The sequence below is a fragment of the Phacochoerus africanus genome, chromosome 1 (assembly GCF_016906955.1).
Source record: "Phacochoerus africanus isolate WHEZ1 chromosome 1, ROS_Pafr_v1, whole genome shotgun sequence".
In the NCBI taxonomy this organism is placed as follows: Eukaryota; Metazoa; Chordata; class Mammalia; order Artiodactyla; family Suidae; genus Phacochoerus; species Phacochoerus africanus.
This window is the reverse complement of record NC_062544.1, coordinates 97,276,338-97,295,282: the sequence shown is the minus strand read 5'-3', so window position 1 is coordinate 97,295,282 and position 18,945 is coordinate 97,276,338. Positions and strand designations below refer to the sequence as shown.

The window sequence follows — 18,945 nt, the reverse complement described above, 5'->3', positions numbered from 1 at the left end:
GTATAAGTGCACTGCTACTGAGCCATAAAAAGAATGAAATAATGCCATTTGCAGCAACATGGATGGACCTAGAAATGATCTCACTAAATGAAGTCAGAAAAAGACAAATATCATGTTATCACTTAGAAGTGGAATCTGAAAAAAATGATACAAATGAACTTATTTACAAAACAGAAACAGACTCACAGACAGAAAACCATTTATGGTTACCAAAGGGGGAAGGGGATAGGGAAGGGATAAATTAGGAGTTGGGGATTAACAGACAGACTCTACTATGTAACAGATAAACAATAAGAGCATAATGTTCTACAGTATGGCACAGGGAACTATACTCACTATTTTGTAATAACCGATAAGGGAAAGGAAACTGAAAAAATACATATCTAGTGTTTCATATACATATTCAGTTATATATCTGAATCACTTTGCTGTGTCTGACCCTAACACAAGACTGTAAATCAACTATACTTAATTAAAAAAAAAAAAAGAGTAGAAGGCTATGGAGGGAATCAGTCTGGCTACACTGAGAGAAGGGAGGCAGGTGCTTTTTGGCTGTTTGGTTTGGATTCCATTTTCCCAGAGACATAACTCAGTTTTACCACATGTCTAGAGAAGCTGGACCTGGTTATAATAAAGACAATGATGAAAGTGAACAAAAGTTACTGGTATCCTCTAAACATTCACTGGCTATGTTCCAAGTATATTCTTTCAACATACAAAGAAAGAGTTACTGAGTCACAGCCCTGGCCAGGCACAGACATGCTGGGATCCCTGTGGGAAAGACAGAGGACCTTAAGGAGCAAAGCAAATTGCCTTTTTATTCTGTCACATCCCACATCCTATCAGCTTTCCTCTGTCCTTGCCCCATCACCGTCTCACATGCACACACCCCAATCCATCATGCTACATATATACTTTTTAACTCAAGAGTTACTATGTATAAACCTTCTATCTTTGGAGTTGCAATATTTTGCATATTTTCTGCATCTTTAAAAATATCCGTGGCATGGCACAACAAGAATCTCTTGGCAACCTGCTATGCCAAGTGTGTCCCCAGATCAGCAACATCAGCAAGCATCCCCTGGGAACGTACTGGACATGCAGAGTCTCAGCCCTCTTTTACACTGCTGCATCAGAATCTGCATTTGGCCAAGTTCTCTAGGTGATTCATTTACAAAGGAAGTCTGAGAAGCACGGCTTCAGCAAACATAGACCAAGTCCCTTATGATTCTGCCAGAGTCATTTCCCTCTTACAGTGAAAATTCGTGGTGGGCTTGTTTGCAAAGCCCTCATACAATCGTATTCAGTGCTAGCCAATGAGAAGACGGTCCAAGAGAACATTCTAGCCAATTAACTGCAGGAGGAGTGCAGAATGAGATATAATTCCCCATCCATCATCTCTAGAAAAAGCAAACAATTAAATTCAGGCAAACAATAAAAAATCATTTTAATTCAACAACAGAAGGACAGTGGCTCACTGGGCATGCATGGCTTAATTTAACTTCCAGCATATGGACAGCACTGTGTGACATTCTAGACAGACTTCCTTTGAGACTATTTTTCCCTAAATAATGGAAGGATTCTTCTTTCCAGTCCATTTGATTATTTTATTCTAAATGCACCAACTTCAAAAATAAGCTATTCACATCCCATTCCAGTCTCCTTTACATTAGTTCCCCCCTGCCCCCAATGAAAGGGCCTGACGAGTAGCCTAACCCAGTATGCCAACCTCTTCTGGAATGTTCCTGAGAGGCACAGGGAACTCCTGGCAGAAATGCCCTAACAGAAGGACTCTGTTCCTCTCTAAGTCACCCCATACTCTAATCCCAAAAGAGAGAGTTGCAGACCTATTAGGATAAAGTCTAAACATTGGGATGTTTTGAAACATATTCCTAGAGTTCCCCGGTGGCTCAGCAGGTTAAGGATCTGGCATTGCCACTGCTGCGGCGTGTGGGATGGTTCTATCACTGGCCTGGGAAATTCCATATGCTGTGGGTGTGGCCAAACTGTATACATACATAAATAAATAAAACATATTCATTACAAGAAGTCAAATATGGCCCTCCTGTAAGTCCAAAGCAAAAGACCACATGAAGATTCTCTTCCATGGGATGGGCGCTCTCAAACTGCTGTGGGCATTTAAGCCGCTTACCTAAATCATCTCTTTTTCAGGTTGAATATCTCTGTTTTCTTCCATCACCCCGAGAAAGACCTATTTATCAGACTCGGAAGCCTAACATATTTATCAGACCCTAAAATCTGCCTTCCCAGCCCAGAGCAGGCACCCATGACAGGCCGGGTCCCTTTTCTAAGTATAAAGTAATCTGTTCTCTGAAATTGTTCTGGCTTTGCCAGCTTCTCTGTGATGTTTCTCCAGACCCATCTCTGACACTTGGAAGGTAATCAGTGTAGACCAGTGGGGCTCAGCACTCTTCCCAATGAGAGCAGATTCAGGGTCATTCTCATGTTTCCTTGTGATTCTCTCCATCAGGTCCCCCCACTTTCAGAATGACCTTAGCTCACCTCTGAACCCCCTGGGTCTTTATCACATGAGCAGATGCCAAGCAGGCTTCCTGATAAGCTGCTCCGCTGCCATCAATCCTGTCAACTGAGAGGACTGGCTTGCTGGCTGTCACTTCAGGCAGTTAGACCTGAACCTTCCCACTGCCGTCAGACATTCCTTCCCCTGTGCTGACCGTACTTCCCACATGAGGAGAGAGCCTACAATGTGCCAGGCTTTGCCTAGGACACAAGACCTGTCTAAGGAATGTCTGTTCTCCATGGGCCTGACCTGTGCTCCTGGGAGCAGGAGTTTTTCATTCCCTGCTCCATGTTCTGGGCTTCTGATCGCTAATGGAGCCTGGGCTTTGTTATGATCTCCCAGCTGCCCCGATTCTTTCATTCTTTTCCTGGCTGCCTGTCTGGATCCCATCTTCCACCCTGTCTAGAGACCCTTCATGGTTTCAGGAAACCTGAAGGCAGAGAGAGCGCACACTTAAGTTATTCTAATATCTTCTCCAACAGGTGGACTAGACTACTTAGAAAAAGCACATCAATTATGCATGTTATCAATACCTGTCAGGTCACCAAAACACCTCCTGTCTTCTCTCTGGCTCCACCTGAACCACACACACTCTGGTTGGTTTTCTGGCACCCAAATTCTGTCATCTCATCTCCCAGTCACACAGCCAGATGGCAAACATGTCTGTCCTGAATGTAGAACGTCACCAGCTCTAAGACCTCAGATGCCTAGTCAGGGAGACCCCTGGCCTCCTTCTCAAGCCACTGCCTGCAAACAGTGGAAAGCACAGTGATTTGCCTCTTAAGGAATCCTATTATTCCCCAGGGAGGGGGGGGGGAAATGCAGGTGTGTGTGTGCTTGTTTTTCTCCTCCTCTAACCTGGAGAGCTGAATTTGGCTACTTCCTGTGGTGGTTGCTATTCTTTAATTGTTGCCATCCTGTTTCAGGCTATATGAGGAACACGATGAAAAATAGAAAAAGATTTGGCAGAACAAACTGTCTTGAATCCAGTGGTTTCCAACACTGGCTGCATATTAGAAGAGCTTGATGAGGGTTTTTTTTTTTTTAATCTGGACACCAGGCCCCAGACCAATTAAATCTGAAACTGCAGGACTAAGACCTAGCTAATGAGTCATTTTTAAACCTTCTCAGGTGTTTCCAATGTGTAGCCAAGATTGAGAACAACTATTGCAGCCCGACAGGAGACTAGGATGGGATCTGGAAAAGAGAAGGCAAGGAAGGAATTTTAATCACTACTTTTAGGATTCATTTCCAGCATTGATGCTGGAAACAGCAGTATGAGCTTCATATATACATACACACACACACATATATACATAGATACACACATATATATTTAAATAGAGATGCAAATATGATTTCTTTAAAAGTTAATATTGTGTGAAATCTAAAATATGGCAGATAAACTTATCTATAAAACAAACAGACTCACAGAAATAGAGAACAGACTTGTGGTTGCCAAGGGAGAGGACTGGGTGGGAGAGGGAAGGACTAGGAGTTTGGGGTTAGAAGAGGAAAACTAGCATATATACGATGCATAAACAACAAGGTCCTACTGTATAGCACAGGGAACTCTATTCAGTATCCTGTGATAAACCATAATGGAAAAGAATATGAGAAATAATTTTATATTTTATATATATATATTCTGAGTCACTGTGTTGTACACCTGAAACTAACACATTGTGAATGTAAGTCAACTATACTTCAATAAATTAGTTTTTAAGGCATAATTATTGCTGGGAACATTGCTATTTTAGCTGCATGCAAGAGTTATCTGAGGATCAGAAAAGGTTTTCCAGAAGCAAGTGAGCCAGATGTCCAACTGGAGGTAAATACAAGCCTTGGAGTTCAGGACAGGCGGAAACAAGGGTCAGTTTCCCAGAGGTTAGTTAGCTCCCAGGTGTTTTTCCACTGGTGGGACACTGAGGTACTTGTCAAGTAGCAAACAGTCTCCTGGACCCTTTTTGCTGTCACCCATCTGTGTGTTGTTTACAGAACACAAGGAGGCAGCTGTGAGATGAGAGATGGCTGACCACAGCCTGGCAGCAACGCCAGCCTCACTGGTCCAACTGTTTTATTGGCTACTCACATCCAGGGGATGGGATTCAAGACAGACTGTGTCCTTAATGGATCCCACACCACTGCGATTCACGTCAGAGTGAGGTTCAAGGGTAGAAATATTCACAGCCGGCAACCACATCTGGCCTCAGAACATCTTTGTTTACTTTGTTGCTTAGGGAAAATAAAAATCCACAAAAGCCAGTTGCTTTGCCTGAAGACACTAGAAATGCATGCTAAGCTTCACTCGGCTGAGTCAGAGCCCTCCAGCATGTATGATCTTTATTATTTCCTTGGCCAGACAAGGGCCAAGTTCCCAGATGCAGAGGATGCTTCTAACCTAACTCATTCTCCACCCAAGGCTCCTTCAGTCCTGAGTCATCCCCTCAAATAACCGATTTCTATTCCCCAGAATGAGATGGGTGACTTTTAATCCACAATTTTCTTCCTCTTCTAACAACTTTTCTCCTCCGTATTGCCACACTTTTTTTTTTCTTTTGCAATGAGACCAGAAAGTAAATCTGGCTTGTTTCTTTAGAAACAAAAAGGCACAACTGGTGAGCCAGCTATTTTGAGCTGTGAGAGCACAGTTCAAAGGCCACACACCAAGAGCACCATCATTCTGCTGATTTCTTACACGCAAGAACCCAGAGCTTCCCTTACGAAGGCAGCTCCCGGAGGCTGGAGCAAAACACACAAAATGAGATTTGAGAGAAAGAGGCCAGCACATCCAAGCCCTCCCCATCTCAGAAACCCAGCTGAGTCCATAAAACACCCCAGGCACGTGATCCACACAGGGAGTAGGCCTGCTGGATGGCGGGAAGCAACGTTATTAAGGTCACAACAGGTCCAGAGGGAACCAGCTGGCTGAGATGTTCTGCTAGCGAGTTAAACAGAGACAGGAAACCGTGCGTCTGATACTGTAAAAAAAAAAAATCATTTGTCTTCCTGCCAGCTTTAGGCTTGCAAACCAAAGAGGCTGTTTTCATTTAAAAGAAACGCGACAACAATGAGAGAGGAAAGAAAGAAACTTTGTGGCTGCTTGAGTCCCAGACTCAGTGCTCCCAGCCTCCCAGGTGGGGAGCATGCTCCTGCTCTACTGTGGTCCTGCAGGCAGACTCAGGGTCTCAAGGAGCATGTTCTGGGTGATGGGCACTTCTCTACTTAACCATGTAGGGTGAACTTTGAGACAGAGTGGTTTCTAGAGTCCTGGTTTCTAATTAGAAATAACTGACATATTTACTGCTCATTCCATCCTGTAAAAAAAGAAAAATCTCATGCAACCCAGAGATGGGCATGTAGTGGAGGGAGCCAAAAGAAATTCAAGCAGGAGCTAGAATCCAGACAAATGGAAGGTCCATAAAGGAACACTGGCAAGCAGGGGTGATGTCAGTGTACAAAATGCATGCTCACATGCTTGCTAGAAGCATAACTCACGCTTTTCTGGTAGTTAGCGTTGCAGGAAGAAAGGCAACAACACAACGTGGTCATCTACATCAGGGGTTGAAGCCTTGTTTTGCAAATAAAATTTTATTGGAACACACTGTCTCGTCCCCTTGTTTACAGATCCAGCAGCTGCAGTGAGGCTCTGTGGCTTGCAAAGCCAAAGATATTTTTCTAACTGGTCCTTTAGCAAAGAAGTCTGCAGACCCCTGCTAGATATGCCTCCGAGTGTCCTTAAGATCAGAAGCAAGTATGTCCTCCTGAGGGGAGAAAACTTTCCAGGGCAGAGAACTGACTGAAGTTTCTCCCAGCTCCCTCAGCAAGGTGATGGTACAATGCAGAGAAGAGTTTCCTCAACGGTGCACTTTCCAGTGAGCATGTCCCTCGGATTTACAGGTACCAAGAGAATGGATGGTACCTACACACCAGTCAGCTGAAGGAATTTACTGCAAAGCACCTTCCTCATCTGACAAAACCCAAAGAGAGGCATTTGAATCTAGGAGAACAACAGTAACTATTTTCAGCTGAAATTTACTGCATATTGCTCTGTGCCAGGAACTAAGTTCCCTACATGAATAAACTCATTTATCCTCACAAAAATTGCACTCAGGTGACTGTGAGCCATGGAGCAGAGCAGTCCTCCTGGGTTCCCTTACCTGCTGCCCTCCACCCAGGTGCCCCTTTCCAGTATGATCTTTGGCTTGGTCAGGTCACACGTGTCTCCTCTGGGCAGTTTCATTTCCTGGGGTTAGACTCGAGCCCCACTGTGGGGCCCTGGAAGGGGTCCCCCCTCAGCAGTTCCAGAGGTGGAATTAGATGCAGGCTCTGCCTCTAAAGCAGTGATTGCCTTGCTTTTTAAACATTGCCCCACCTGAACCACAAGTGACACCAATTCATCAGCATTGCGTGGGTGTGGCCTGGGGCTCACTCAGCGCCTCAGACCCACCCCCAGGTGTTTCCAGTGAGTGAATGGGTTTGAGAATCACGAGACCTGTGGGGTTTTACAAGGATAGATGGACACAAAGGCAAGTCTTAATGCCCTCCCCACTCTCCAAGGGCCCAGTGCAGGGAGAAAGCCAAGACTGATCTGCTGAGGTTGGGGGTAAGGAACTGTTGTTTTCACCTCTGGAGGGGAGAGGAGAAAACAGAGCTGCAGAGATGTTAAGAAACTCAGACCAGGTCATTGAGCTGTCCAGGAGTTTTCTCTTGCTCTTAAAAGTTCTGAAATAATAAAACGCTTTTTCAATGACAGTTCTCTTGGTGGAGAACTGAGGCTGGAGAATTCATGTAACTCCTCCCAACGCACAGAGTGACTAAGTGGGAGAGCTGCAGAGACTTGGGTTCTCCAGTCACCACTCCCTGTTCTGCCTAAACTTTATGCTGCACTGTCTTCCCACTGAACAAAGAATTGACAAAAAGATGAGTCATTCACAAAAGAAAAAAAAAATCCTATTCAAAGTGAGCATATTTCTACCCCTGTTTTTCAGAGGGGAAGACTGAGGTGAATTGGTTCACCCAAGGACAAATAGCTTATCAACGCCTTGGTTGGGATTTGAACCCAGAAAGTCTCACTGGAGAGACCATGATCTTCTCAAAAGATGAGCATCCTGCTGGCTGTCATTTATAAACATCATTCCCCACAATCCCATGAACAGTAGGGCCTTTGGTTGTGTGGCTTGCCTAGGACCTCCTAAATGGTGAGTCTCAGCACAGTTTGCGACAGGTCCTGTTTCTGCAGACTTGCATGGGCCTAAGACTGTTAACAAGCACTCCACCCCCCCACCCCCCACCCCGCACACACCTGAATGTGGAGAGGTGATGGTATTCCCTGAAATAGAGACAAATTCTCCAACTCTCCTGTGGACAAAAGGTGGAGAACCAACTGTGATCTTAGGAAATTCATGCCACTCTCTAGAAAACCTGGTTTTTTGTCAGTAAAATGAACTGTTGGGGTGAGCCAACTGCATGGGTTTCATTTCAGCACGAAAAAGTTACAGCTCCAACAAGACAAAGACAACAAGTGTTGGCAAGAATGTGGAGAAAAGGGAACCCTTTTATGCTGCTGGGGGGAATGTCAACTGGTGTGGCCACTATGGAGAACCGTCTGGGGGTTCCTCAAAAAACAAAAAATAGAACTACCATAGGACCCAGCAATCCACTCCTGGGTATTTATCTAAAGAAATGAAAGCAGGCTCTCCATGAGATATCTGCCCTCCTGTATTCCCTGCAGCATCGCTCATGACTGGAAAGACACAACAGCAACCTCAGTGTCCATCAAGGGATGAATGGATAAAGACATGGTATGTTTATACAAATAACTAGCTGAGGAGTTCCCATCGTGGCTCAGCAGAAATGAATCTGACTAGCATCCATGAGGACTCAGCTTCCATCCCTGGCTTTGTTCAGTGGGTTAAGAATCCAGCGTTGCTGTGGCTGTGGCATAGGCTGGCAGCTATAGCTCTGATTCGACCCCTACCCTGGAAACCTCCATAGGCCGTGGGTGAGGCCTTAAAAAGACTAAATAAATAAATAAATAAATAACTAGCTGAGTAACAGTGGGCAAGTCCCCTAATTTCTGTGCTTCTCATTTTCCACCATCATCACCTGGGGACAGTAATCTAATTATTACGCTAGGCCTTAAGAGATGTATGTTCAGTGTATTTTCTGCATGTTTCTCAGGTACAGAACATAAAGACGCTTCGACAAGGTGAACAGGACCACAAGCATATAAGCCATCATTAAATGCTGACCTCAGGGAGCCTGCAAGAGGTGAAGATAGGAGGCCCACCCTTTCCCAAACCATCTGCCAAGCCTTCACCATCACTGACAGCATAGCATGCAGACCAGCAACATGGAGTAGAGAGAAGATGGCAGCTACATGATGCAGAGTTGGCATTTCCCTTTTTGGGGGGCAGCCTAGGCCTACTGCCTGTAGAGGCAAAGGAACACAGTGGATCTTGTTGTCTGAGACTGGGCTGTCCCACGTGTCCATCCTTCAGAGGACTGAGGTCATGGCCTTGGTTAAGTAATAGGAAGATCACATATACCAGAAGAAAGCAACCACATTTCTAAAATGAGAATTAAAAATCCCAAATGATGACTGCAAAAAGGAATAAGGGAATTTACTGGGAGTCAAAAAATGTTCTATATCTTGCTTGTGGTAGTAGCTACACTGCTGTATACATTAGTCACAATTCAGTGGACCAGATAGTACCTTTAAAGGGGGGAGTTTACTTTATGTAAATTACACATCAATGAATCTGACTTAAAAAAAAAAAATCTCTGGAGTTCCCATCGTGGCTCAGTGGCTAACGAATCCAACTAGGAACCATGAGGTTGCGGGTTTGGTCCCTGCCCTTGCTCAGTGGGTTAACGATCCGGCGTTGCCATGAGCTGTGGTGTAGGTTGCAGATGCGGCTCGGATCCCAGGTTGCTGTGGTCCTGGTGTAGGCCGGTGGCTACAGCTCTGATTAGACCCCTAGCCTGGGAACCTCCATATGCCACGGGAGCGGCCCTAGAAATGGCCAAAAAAAAAAAAAAAAAATCTCCGTGACATGCTTTACCAAGTTAGGATGTCCATGCACAGTTCTCTTGATGAATCATAGAGAAGATGATCACGGACCAAGAGGAAGACCTTGTTTACACTATATCGAATTTGTAGCATTTGAATTTAATATGTGCATATATCATCTGTTAGAGTGTGAGAAAGAAGGAACTAAAGACAGAAGGAAAGAAGGAGGGAAAGGCCTCACAGTTTTACTTCATACAGAGCCCATTATGAATGCTACCACCAGTCATGTGATCCTGGACAAAGTGTTCAGGTTCTCTGAGCTTGGTTTTGTCATCCATGAGATGTGGAAACTAGCAGTGCCTACCTCGGGGGTGGCTATGAGATTAAATGAGACTATGCCATCCAAAGGCCTTAGTACCATGCAGGGCAACACCACCTTTGCGCTGAATGTCAGCTATTATTCATAGTAGAGAATTCATACATTTTAAGAGAAAATTCTGTGGCTCAACTTTTCCCCCTCACATATTTAAGAAAAATTGAAGACGTAAGTAGTTATTATCCAGTGTTTGCAGATCAGAACTCTAGCAACAAGAACAGAGTACTTGTACTGATAAAAATGCAGCACAGAGCACTCCAAAGAGCCTTTGCCTTCACCATCTTATTTGACTTGGAGCGGAGAAATAAACATTGCTACAAGAATTTTCATTCCTTGTATAAAGAGATGGGGGCATTAAAAGAAGTGGATCCAAAAGTGTTGCTCCTAATACCTAACATTATAGGTGGGGGAAATATCCCATCCCAGAGAAGACAGACACTTAAAAAGCATACACTCCCTGGAGCATTTTAGAAGACTGAAATCACCCAGACATCCGAGTCATCAGCTGTGCTAGATTTCTTGAGTCCAATGAGAAGCTGCCTTTATGCTGACTATCTCAGCGTATAAGGAAACAAGTAGCCTAATAATGATTAAGAAGGAAAACATGACTTTGGGCCCATGATTATCATGTGAGTTGAAATATACTGAAAACAGAAGTCATAAATACCTTAAGAGCTTACAGTTATATACAAGTGTGTGTATGCATGTGTGTGTTTGTGTGTGTATATATACAAGCCATTTGTCAGCTTCTGTCCCCTTTGAATGAAATAAATTCTTCCAGTGTGGATAAGCCAATATGCAAAAAGGAGAGAATTACCTTAGATGGTAGAAAACATGTCCAGATATTCCACTATTAGGAATTAATTCCTTTGGCTTAGCCTGAACCTTCTTTTTAAAGGTGAACTACTTGGGAAAAATTAACATGATATCAGGGTTATCATGCTTTAGTGTGATTTAATCTAATTACAGCTTCCCACCTAACTCAAAATACATAAGGGAAATGAGAGAAATGCAATGTTTTAGGATGAAAAAAATAGGAGAAAGGAGAGATTTTGGAAAGTATTGCTCTGTCAGATGTATAGACTTGCCTTTGCACATTGAGAAGTGTTGGCATAGTGGGGAATTGAACAGGAAGGGAGAGAAACTGGCAGTAGCTAACGGACACACAGAGAGAAAGAGGTAGGTTTCCAGTGGTGGCCAGCAACATACACAGAGCATGAGACACATCACTTTCCATACTTGAAACATACACAGTCGCAGCTATGGTGTGTTGACTCAGCATTTGTGTTCCAAAAAGAATTTTTTTATTGAATCAGATGTGTTTGGGACTAAAATTACCCCCCCACTCTGAATTTACATTCCTAAAACCAAGAGAACATTATTTTCACTATCAGCTTAGAAAAATTAAAAGGCTTATAATCTCCAGTGTTGGAGAAAGTACATGGAAATTCATATGTTCATACATCTTTTGGGGAGGAGAATAATTTAATAGTGGTTATCTGAATTTAAAATGTGCATGATATCTGATATAAAAATTTCATTTCTAGAACTCTATCTTGCAGAAATATTAGCACAAATGTATCAGATATTTTATAAAGATTTTCAATGTAGCATTAAGTGGAAAACTGGAGACCCTGAAAATAATCTACTAAGAGGGGACTGGTTAAGTCCCTCATAGAAGATATGCCATATTATGCAATTCTGGACAACAATTAAAAAGGATACAATATATCTGTATGGATTATCTTTAGAAGAGGAGTAAAAGTGGTTGGGTGAAAAAAATCACCAAATAATATTTATAGTATGATCAACTATTTGCACTGAAAGATGGATGAGTGGGTGGAATGAATGGATGAACTGATGGAGAGATGGATGAGTGGATGGATAGAATAGATGGAAAGATAAATAGGTGGATGGACAGATAGATGGATGGAAGGATGGACATATGGATGGGCAGATGGAGAGATGGAAAGGTAGATAGACGGCACATGGACAGATGGGTGGGTGGATAGACAAATGGACAGGTAGGTGGATGGATGAATGGATGGACAGATAGACAGAAAGATAGACAAACAGATGAATAGATGAACAGAAAGATGGACCAATGGATGGATGGATGGATGGATGGATAGACAGATGGAGGAGGGAGGGGATAGGGAAAGAGATGAGGAGGGGGATGATATGAATGAATGACAGACACAAGCATGCATCCCAGAGACCATCCATATTGATTATTTTTGGGTTGGAAGTGAGGGAATGAGGTTAATGTACTTTCATTTTAAAATCTTTACATACTGTTGGATTATTTGCATTTTTGTGTGTGTGTGTCTTTTTAAGGGGCACACCAACAGCATATGGAAATTCCTAGGCTAGAGCTGGAATCAGAGCTGTAGCCGCTGGCCTACACATACACAGCCACAGCAATGCCAGATCCAAGCCGCATCTGTGGCCTACACCACAGCTCACAGCAACCCCGGATCCTTAACCCACTGAGCAAGGCCAGGAATCGAACCTGCGGCACATCATGGATGCTGGTCTGATTAGTTTCTGCTGAGCCACAACGGGAACTTCTGTTTGCATTTTTGATAAGGAACATATACTACTTTTGTCATTCTAATCATTGAATAGTTTTTATGTTGAAGGAATAGTGTGCGGTGTTCTTTCAAGCTGAGCAAATGCTGAACTCCCAAGATGGAAGCTGACATCTAACCTGGTCTCTCTTGTTCCCTAGGGTAATCCTCAGCTCATTGTTCCCTCTGCACTTCAGCTCTTCTCTCAAATGGGACCAATGATAAATACCCTTTAGACAAAGCCTAGGATATGTACATAAAACCACTTGAGTTAATACAAAGCACACCCTCCTCCTATATCAGGCAGCCTCCTCCCATCCCTGGACCAGTAGTTCTCAAACCTTAGCTGCATTGGAATCATCCAGAAGGCTTGTTAAAACACTGCCTGCTGGGCCCATACCCTGAGTTTCTGATTCAACGGTCTGAAGCAGGGCCCCAGAACCTACATTTCTAACAAGTTCTCAGGTGATGCTGCCCCTGCCATCCCAGGCATTCCATTTTTGAGAACCACTTCTCTGGGTGACAAAAACTGTTTCTCAGCGACAAATAATGTTGGTCTTGTGAGCCAGATTTGATAGAGACCAGAGCCAATGCTGCCTGCTACATACACCCTGAGCCCCTCTGTCCACCAGGTGAAAGGCCTGGCCCACAGTTAAGCTCACCCTCCGGCACCAGCTACAGACAGACGTGCTCTGAGCTGCAGACCACAGCGGGAGCTGAGCCCAGAATCTACGGAGAAAAGCCTCACCTTCTGAGAAGATGATGTGGTCGTTGCACTCGTCTGAGCTGCAGGAGCACATAAAGAACGTCTCTCCAGAGCCTTTCCTCTCCTTCATAATACATTTTGAAGAAGCGGCGTCATCGAGAACAAATCCGTGGTAGGCGATCTTGGGGTCGTGACAAACTGTCTCAATCGTGATGTTCTCGTCATTCTTCCTCCTGGGGTGCAGAGAGGGAAAAGAGTGAGAATGGTCCTGCCGAGAAACTGTCTGGGCCAGATTTCCTCCAAGAAGCTGGTTCCAATTGCCACCTTTTCTCCATCACTTACAGGCTGTCCTGGCATCTGCTCTGCTTTTCCCTGCACTGGAGTTTTTTCTTTGCTTATCTCAGAATCCACTTAGGATCCTAACACGAAGCCTATCCTTGGAGACTATCTTATGGGAGCACTTTACATGTTGATATTTGTTTTGTTTTATTTTCTTGGCCTCACCTGCAGCATGTGGAACTTCCTAAGCCAGGGATGGAACTCACGCCACAGCAGCGACCCAAGCCACAGCAGTGACAACACTGAGTCCTTAACCATTAGGCCACCAGGGATACCTACACACTGATTCTCATTTAAATCATGAAAGGGAGGGTGTGGGAAAGCAGGAGACAGCTAGGTCCTCAGGGTGACTATCAACCTTCCATGCTCAATGCACTGCCAGGCAACACTAGGCTTGCTGGACAGAATCTAGCTAAAATGTTTTTGGGAAAAGTAGTTACAATTCTTTTCTGCTTGCTGGGCCCAGGGCACGGTGGCTGAGGGCACATCCAAGCCAGCAGCTGAGAAAACGGAAGCAACTTTCTACATGAAGAATTTCAGTTTGCCAGAATGACAGAAAGGGACAGAAGAGGGAAAAAACACAGATCTGTGGGAAAGAACTGCAAGGTGTTCTTCCGTTATGGTTCAGTGAAACAGCTGATGCTGCCGTATACTGCTGACTCTACAGCCAGTGTCCCAGCCACGCTGCAGACTCGGAGTCCCACTTGGCAGAGGGCTGGGTGTCTCCCACGCGGCCTGAGCCACTGAAGATGTGGGCGGTACACACTGACAAAAGAACCTCGGTAATGAGATTAATCTGGGTTCTGAAATATCTCTATCCTTGAAAAGGACCTAGGCATGTCACGGGGGATTGGCTGCACAAGTTGTATTAGTGAAACGAATGAATGAATCAGCCAATGAATGAGAAGTGCATGGAAGCTGATGCCAGAAGAGCAGAGCCAGGGACAGCAGAGTCCTTTATTCCCTGACTTGCTTTTTTTTTTGTCTTTTTAGGGCCATACTTGTGGCATAAGGAGGTTCCCAGGCTAAGGGTCCAGTCAGAAATGTAGCCACTGGCCTACACCAGAGCTACAGCAACGCCAGATCCTTAACTCACTGAGTGAAGCCAGGGATCGAACCCACATCCTCATGGATGCTAGTCGGGTTCATTAACTGCAGAGCCATGAAGGGAATTCCCTGACTTGCTATTTTTAAGACCGCCTCCCACCTGAGAGTGTGGGTCCTGGACACAGACTCTGAGCCGTGAGATCTCTGTGCAGAGGTTTGGGGAGATGCCTCTGTGGCGACTCAAGGGAGTAGGGTGGCACAGAGCTAAGAGAGGGGTTGCAAAGAGACCTCAGCCAACCTCTGGGCAGTTGTGGGGCTGGGAGCACTCATCTGAGCTGTCCCAAGTTGAGGCAAAGTGGCCAGACGTGTGGGCCCCTGCACCAGCCAGTCCTGGATGCTGGCTGCCAGTGCAGAGGCGCCAAGCCTGCCCTACTCCAGGGTGGGTGGAAGGGAGCTCCTTGGAGGGATGTGGGGTGGTTCCAGCAGCCCAGAGTGAGTGCTTCAATGCTACAGGGGGCAGGGGCACGGGAGGGCACCTCCCTCTTTCCTCATCTGCACCCCAGCTCCACTCCTCAGGAAGATGTGTCTTTGCCAAGATAGGTAAAAACACCACTCACTGTATTAACTCTTTAGGGCTGAGACACAGAGGGGACAGAGAGGGTCTTCCCCAGCGTGCTCACATCTTCTGAGATGGCAAAGCCTCAATTCCAGGGATGCGTGACTCACACTCCATCACTGGGACTTGTGCTGAGGTCAGGGCAACCACCTTAATGACAAAAGCCTGTTTGGGGGAGCAGAGGTAAGTTCTCACCCCCAGGGGACATTTAAGTAAGGATGGTCAGCAGAGAACAGAAGTGAAGGAGCCTGGGGTCACCTCGGCTGGGATTTGAAGCTTTCCTGCACTAAACCTGACAGGTGGTCAGCAGCCTCTCCTGGTCTGACTCTTCCAAAGAAGGGAGCCTGTCCCACATTCAGGAAACTATGATTGAGAAAATTTTTAAACTGAGTCTGTTTTTCCCCTTGTAAATTCTATGGGTCTCTCTCTGGCCTGTAGAGTTCTGCAGAACAAGTTGATTATAGCTTCCGTCTGAGAGTCCTTCAGATCTCTCTCAACAGAGCCCAGGTCCTCATGTCTAATTGCCTCCACCAGCCCTCAGCACACTTCTGAACCTCTGGATCACACTGGTCCCTGTCCTCTGAACACAATCTCTCACAAAATCCCCTTTTCAAAAGCATTGCTCAGAGCTGGACATGAGTGCAGCTGACAGGTACAGCAAGCTGTCACAGCAGGTCTTTGCTGTCATGTCCTTTGGTTCTTCTGAACCTAATTCATGTCCAGGCATGTAGGGAAACGTGCAAAGCTTTCATATCTATCATCAAGGCTGAATATACATGGTCTAGAGAAAGTCTCAAAAGACCTCTTTCCAAGAAGGAGGGGAGATATGCAAGTTTACATCCTCATTTGCAAATGTTCAGGAGATACAGAGGTGACTTTGAAAAAAAGAGCTGATGAATTGAAACCATCAGAAGTCTTCAAAAATGTTAGATTTCATTAATGAAGGGGTATTCTTTATAAAATAAGGACTCACTTAATGATCTCTATTGTCCTTTCATCTCTGGCTCATACTCCCAATTCATAATGATGAGTTAATCAAATGATTCATGAGCACCCACTCTGTGTGTGTGTGTGTGTGTGTGTGTGTGAGAGAGAGAGAGAGAGGTGGGGGGGGAGAGAGAAAGAGAGAGAGAGAGAGATGGAGATGGGGTGGCAGGGAGATAGGAAGAGAAGAGGAAATCTGCTCCAAGAAAAAGATATGCTTCTGCTCCCAGAGAAAGATGCAGTGTTTGACCCAGCAGTGACATGATGCCTTGGCCAAGCCTTCTGACTAAGGAATGGCTTGTCCTCTGGTGCTGTGCGTCCTTTCCCCCTTTTGACAAGTTCTTCCCTTTTACAACAGCCCACTTTTCCTCTCCACAAAACAGGACTGAGTTTGCCTCAGAAGAACAAAGCTCTTGACATCACTACAGGGTCCTCAGGGGTGTCAACTAAATGATAAGTAAGTGACAAACCCCTGATACAAGGAAGGGTTTCCAGATTTATTATAAATAGCAAAGGGGTGTGTATGTGTGTATGTATTTGAAAAATTATAGAGTATCTCTAGAAATGACACTGAATAACTGAAAGAGAGATAGTCTAAAGGGAAGGGAGTGGGACAGGATACAGGGCTCCAGGCAGGAAACACATGACTACATGAGTGATAGAAAGGTTTAAAAAGGCAGCCTTGGAGTTTTCTGGTGGCTCAGAGGTTAAGAACTTAGCATTATCACTGATGAGACTGGAGTCCCTTCTGCGGTGCGGGTTCGATCCATGGCCTGTGAACTTCTGCATGCCATGAGCATGGCTAACAAAAATTAAAATTAAAATTATAATAAAAAAAGGCAGCCTTACCAGACAGCCACGCAGACCTCCTGTGGCTTCTCACAGATGGCTGTGATGCTGCAGTTGCTCAGGCAGGACTTCTGGTTGTCACAGGTGGATGATCGCACATCACAGAATTTACACAGTTGTGGAAGCTTGACGGCACCATTGCTGTCAGTGACCATCATGTCGCTATTAACTAGGAGTGAAAAGAAGATGCAGGGCATGGTTATCTAACTGCTAGGTATGAATGTAATTTCAAAAGAACCTGATACCATAAGAATGGATATGAGAAAGGCAATATGATGCTTTTACATCAGATTAGAATTTGTAATGAGGGGAGTTCCTGTCATGGTTCAGCAGATAATGAACCCAAATAGCATCCACAAGGATGCAGTTTGATCCCTGGCTTTGTTCAGTGGGTTAAGAATCCGGCATTGCTGTGGCTATGGCGTAGGCTGGCAGCTGTAGCTCCAATTGGACCCCTAGCCTGGGAACCTCCATATGTCGCAGGTGCAGAGCTAAAAAAAAAAAGAAGAATTTGTAATGAAAGCTACTGTAGAAGGGAAGTGGTAGGGATGGGAACTTGTTGCCATTATCAGTAGTTATCATAAGGCATTCCTTCTACAGAAAGCTCCACATTCAATTCAGAGATACAAATTGGGTCAGCCCTCTGCCTGGTACCCTAAGGCAAATTATAGTTTAGCTTCTGGACACAAAAACAGACCAGGGCAGGACAACCCCAAATAGAGAGAGGGCCTGGGGGCCAGAGGACAGTTACCACCTGATAGGCAGAGCGTGGTCACCAGGAGCAGAGGTGTGACAGGTGGAAGGGGGTTCTCCAGCTTGGAGGGGGTCCTGGGGGCGGGGGTGGGACTCTGCCATCACCATCTTGACTACATCCAATAGAGTGATCAGGGCCTGGCTTTGACTTCTCTCTGGTGCCTTGAGTCAACTCAGTTGATGAAGCGTATCTCCTATTCACAGAGAAAGAGGTGAGGCCTAGAGTCCCACAGCTGCGTGCCAGTGAGTGCCACCTCTAGGGTATGCCCCTGCTACCCTCTGATCTCATCCCTCCCACCACCACCACCTACCCTCTTACTCTCTACTCACTACCTTTTAGGACACACAGGTCTTTCCTAGAAGAAGCCAAGCTCCTTCCTTCCTCAGGCCTTCCCTTTGTCTGGCTTCTTTCACCTTCCTGAACTCTGGTTAAATGTCACCTCTTCATCCTAAAGCAGGCTGCAAGTAACCAACATAGGGCTTTGTTTTATCTTCTGCACAACCTCCAACACTCACTGACTCATGATCTATCCACCAAAATGTGAACTCCATGCAACCTTCTCTGCCTTGCTGCCACACTGCTTCTCGAGGGTCCATCACATAGGAGATAATCCAAACACATGTACCCAATCAATGGTGACTAGCTAACACATAAAGGAATGAACACAAGATGAATGTATCTGGCCTTTACACTAGATGGGAAGCTTCCTCCCTGACATCAGGAGGAGTGTGGTGATACATGCAATATTTATTTACATTCATCAGTTGCCTACTGAAGACAGACGGTCCTGGACAACTAACATCTGCATGCTGAAAGGCACAAAAAGAAGGTATAATACCCCTTCTCTCTCCGTTTCCTCAATGAGATCCCTTTCCATTGGCAGTGGTAGTAACAAAAGGCATGAGTTTGTGGAGAGTGAGACGAGGCTATCATCAGCAAACATGAAAACTCATGACATGTCAATGCTAGACTAGAGAAGATTAGGCACCTGGACAGCAGGGGGCACTAGACCAGACAGGCCATGGAGAAGGGGGAAGATGCTTCTCCCAGGCATCACCAGTGGAGAGGCCTGAGCAAATCCCCCTTGGCCTCTCCTGAGTTAAGGACACTCCCACCTAAAGTAGGACACACAGCTTCAGTGCCCTCC

At 45.2% G+C, this 18,945-nt stretch overlaps 1 protein-coding gene across 4 annotated transcripts in view; it reads right to left on the bottom strand.

Moving 5' to 3' along the window:
- The window catches only part of TGFBR2 (transforming growth factor beta receptor 2), a 91,262-nt gene that overhangs the window by 35,840 nt on the left and 36,477 nt on the right, over window positions 1–18,945 (bottom strand). For 3 of the 4 annotated variants that reach the window (XM_047769382.1, XM_047769393.1, XM_047769388.1), the window contains exons 2-3: window positions 17,045–17,213; window positions 13,252–13,442 (exon numbers count right to left, since the gene is read on the bottom strand). In XM_047769382.1, coding sequence (XP_047625338.1) covers window positions 13,252–13,442; window positions 17,045–17,213 — 360 coding nt within the window. Of the gene's footprint in view, window positions 1–13,251; window positions 13,443–17,044; window positions 17,214–17,798; window positions 17,820–18,945 lie in introns of those variants that run through there. The other variant, XM_047769385.1, reaches the window with a different exon arrangement.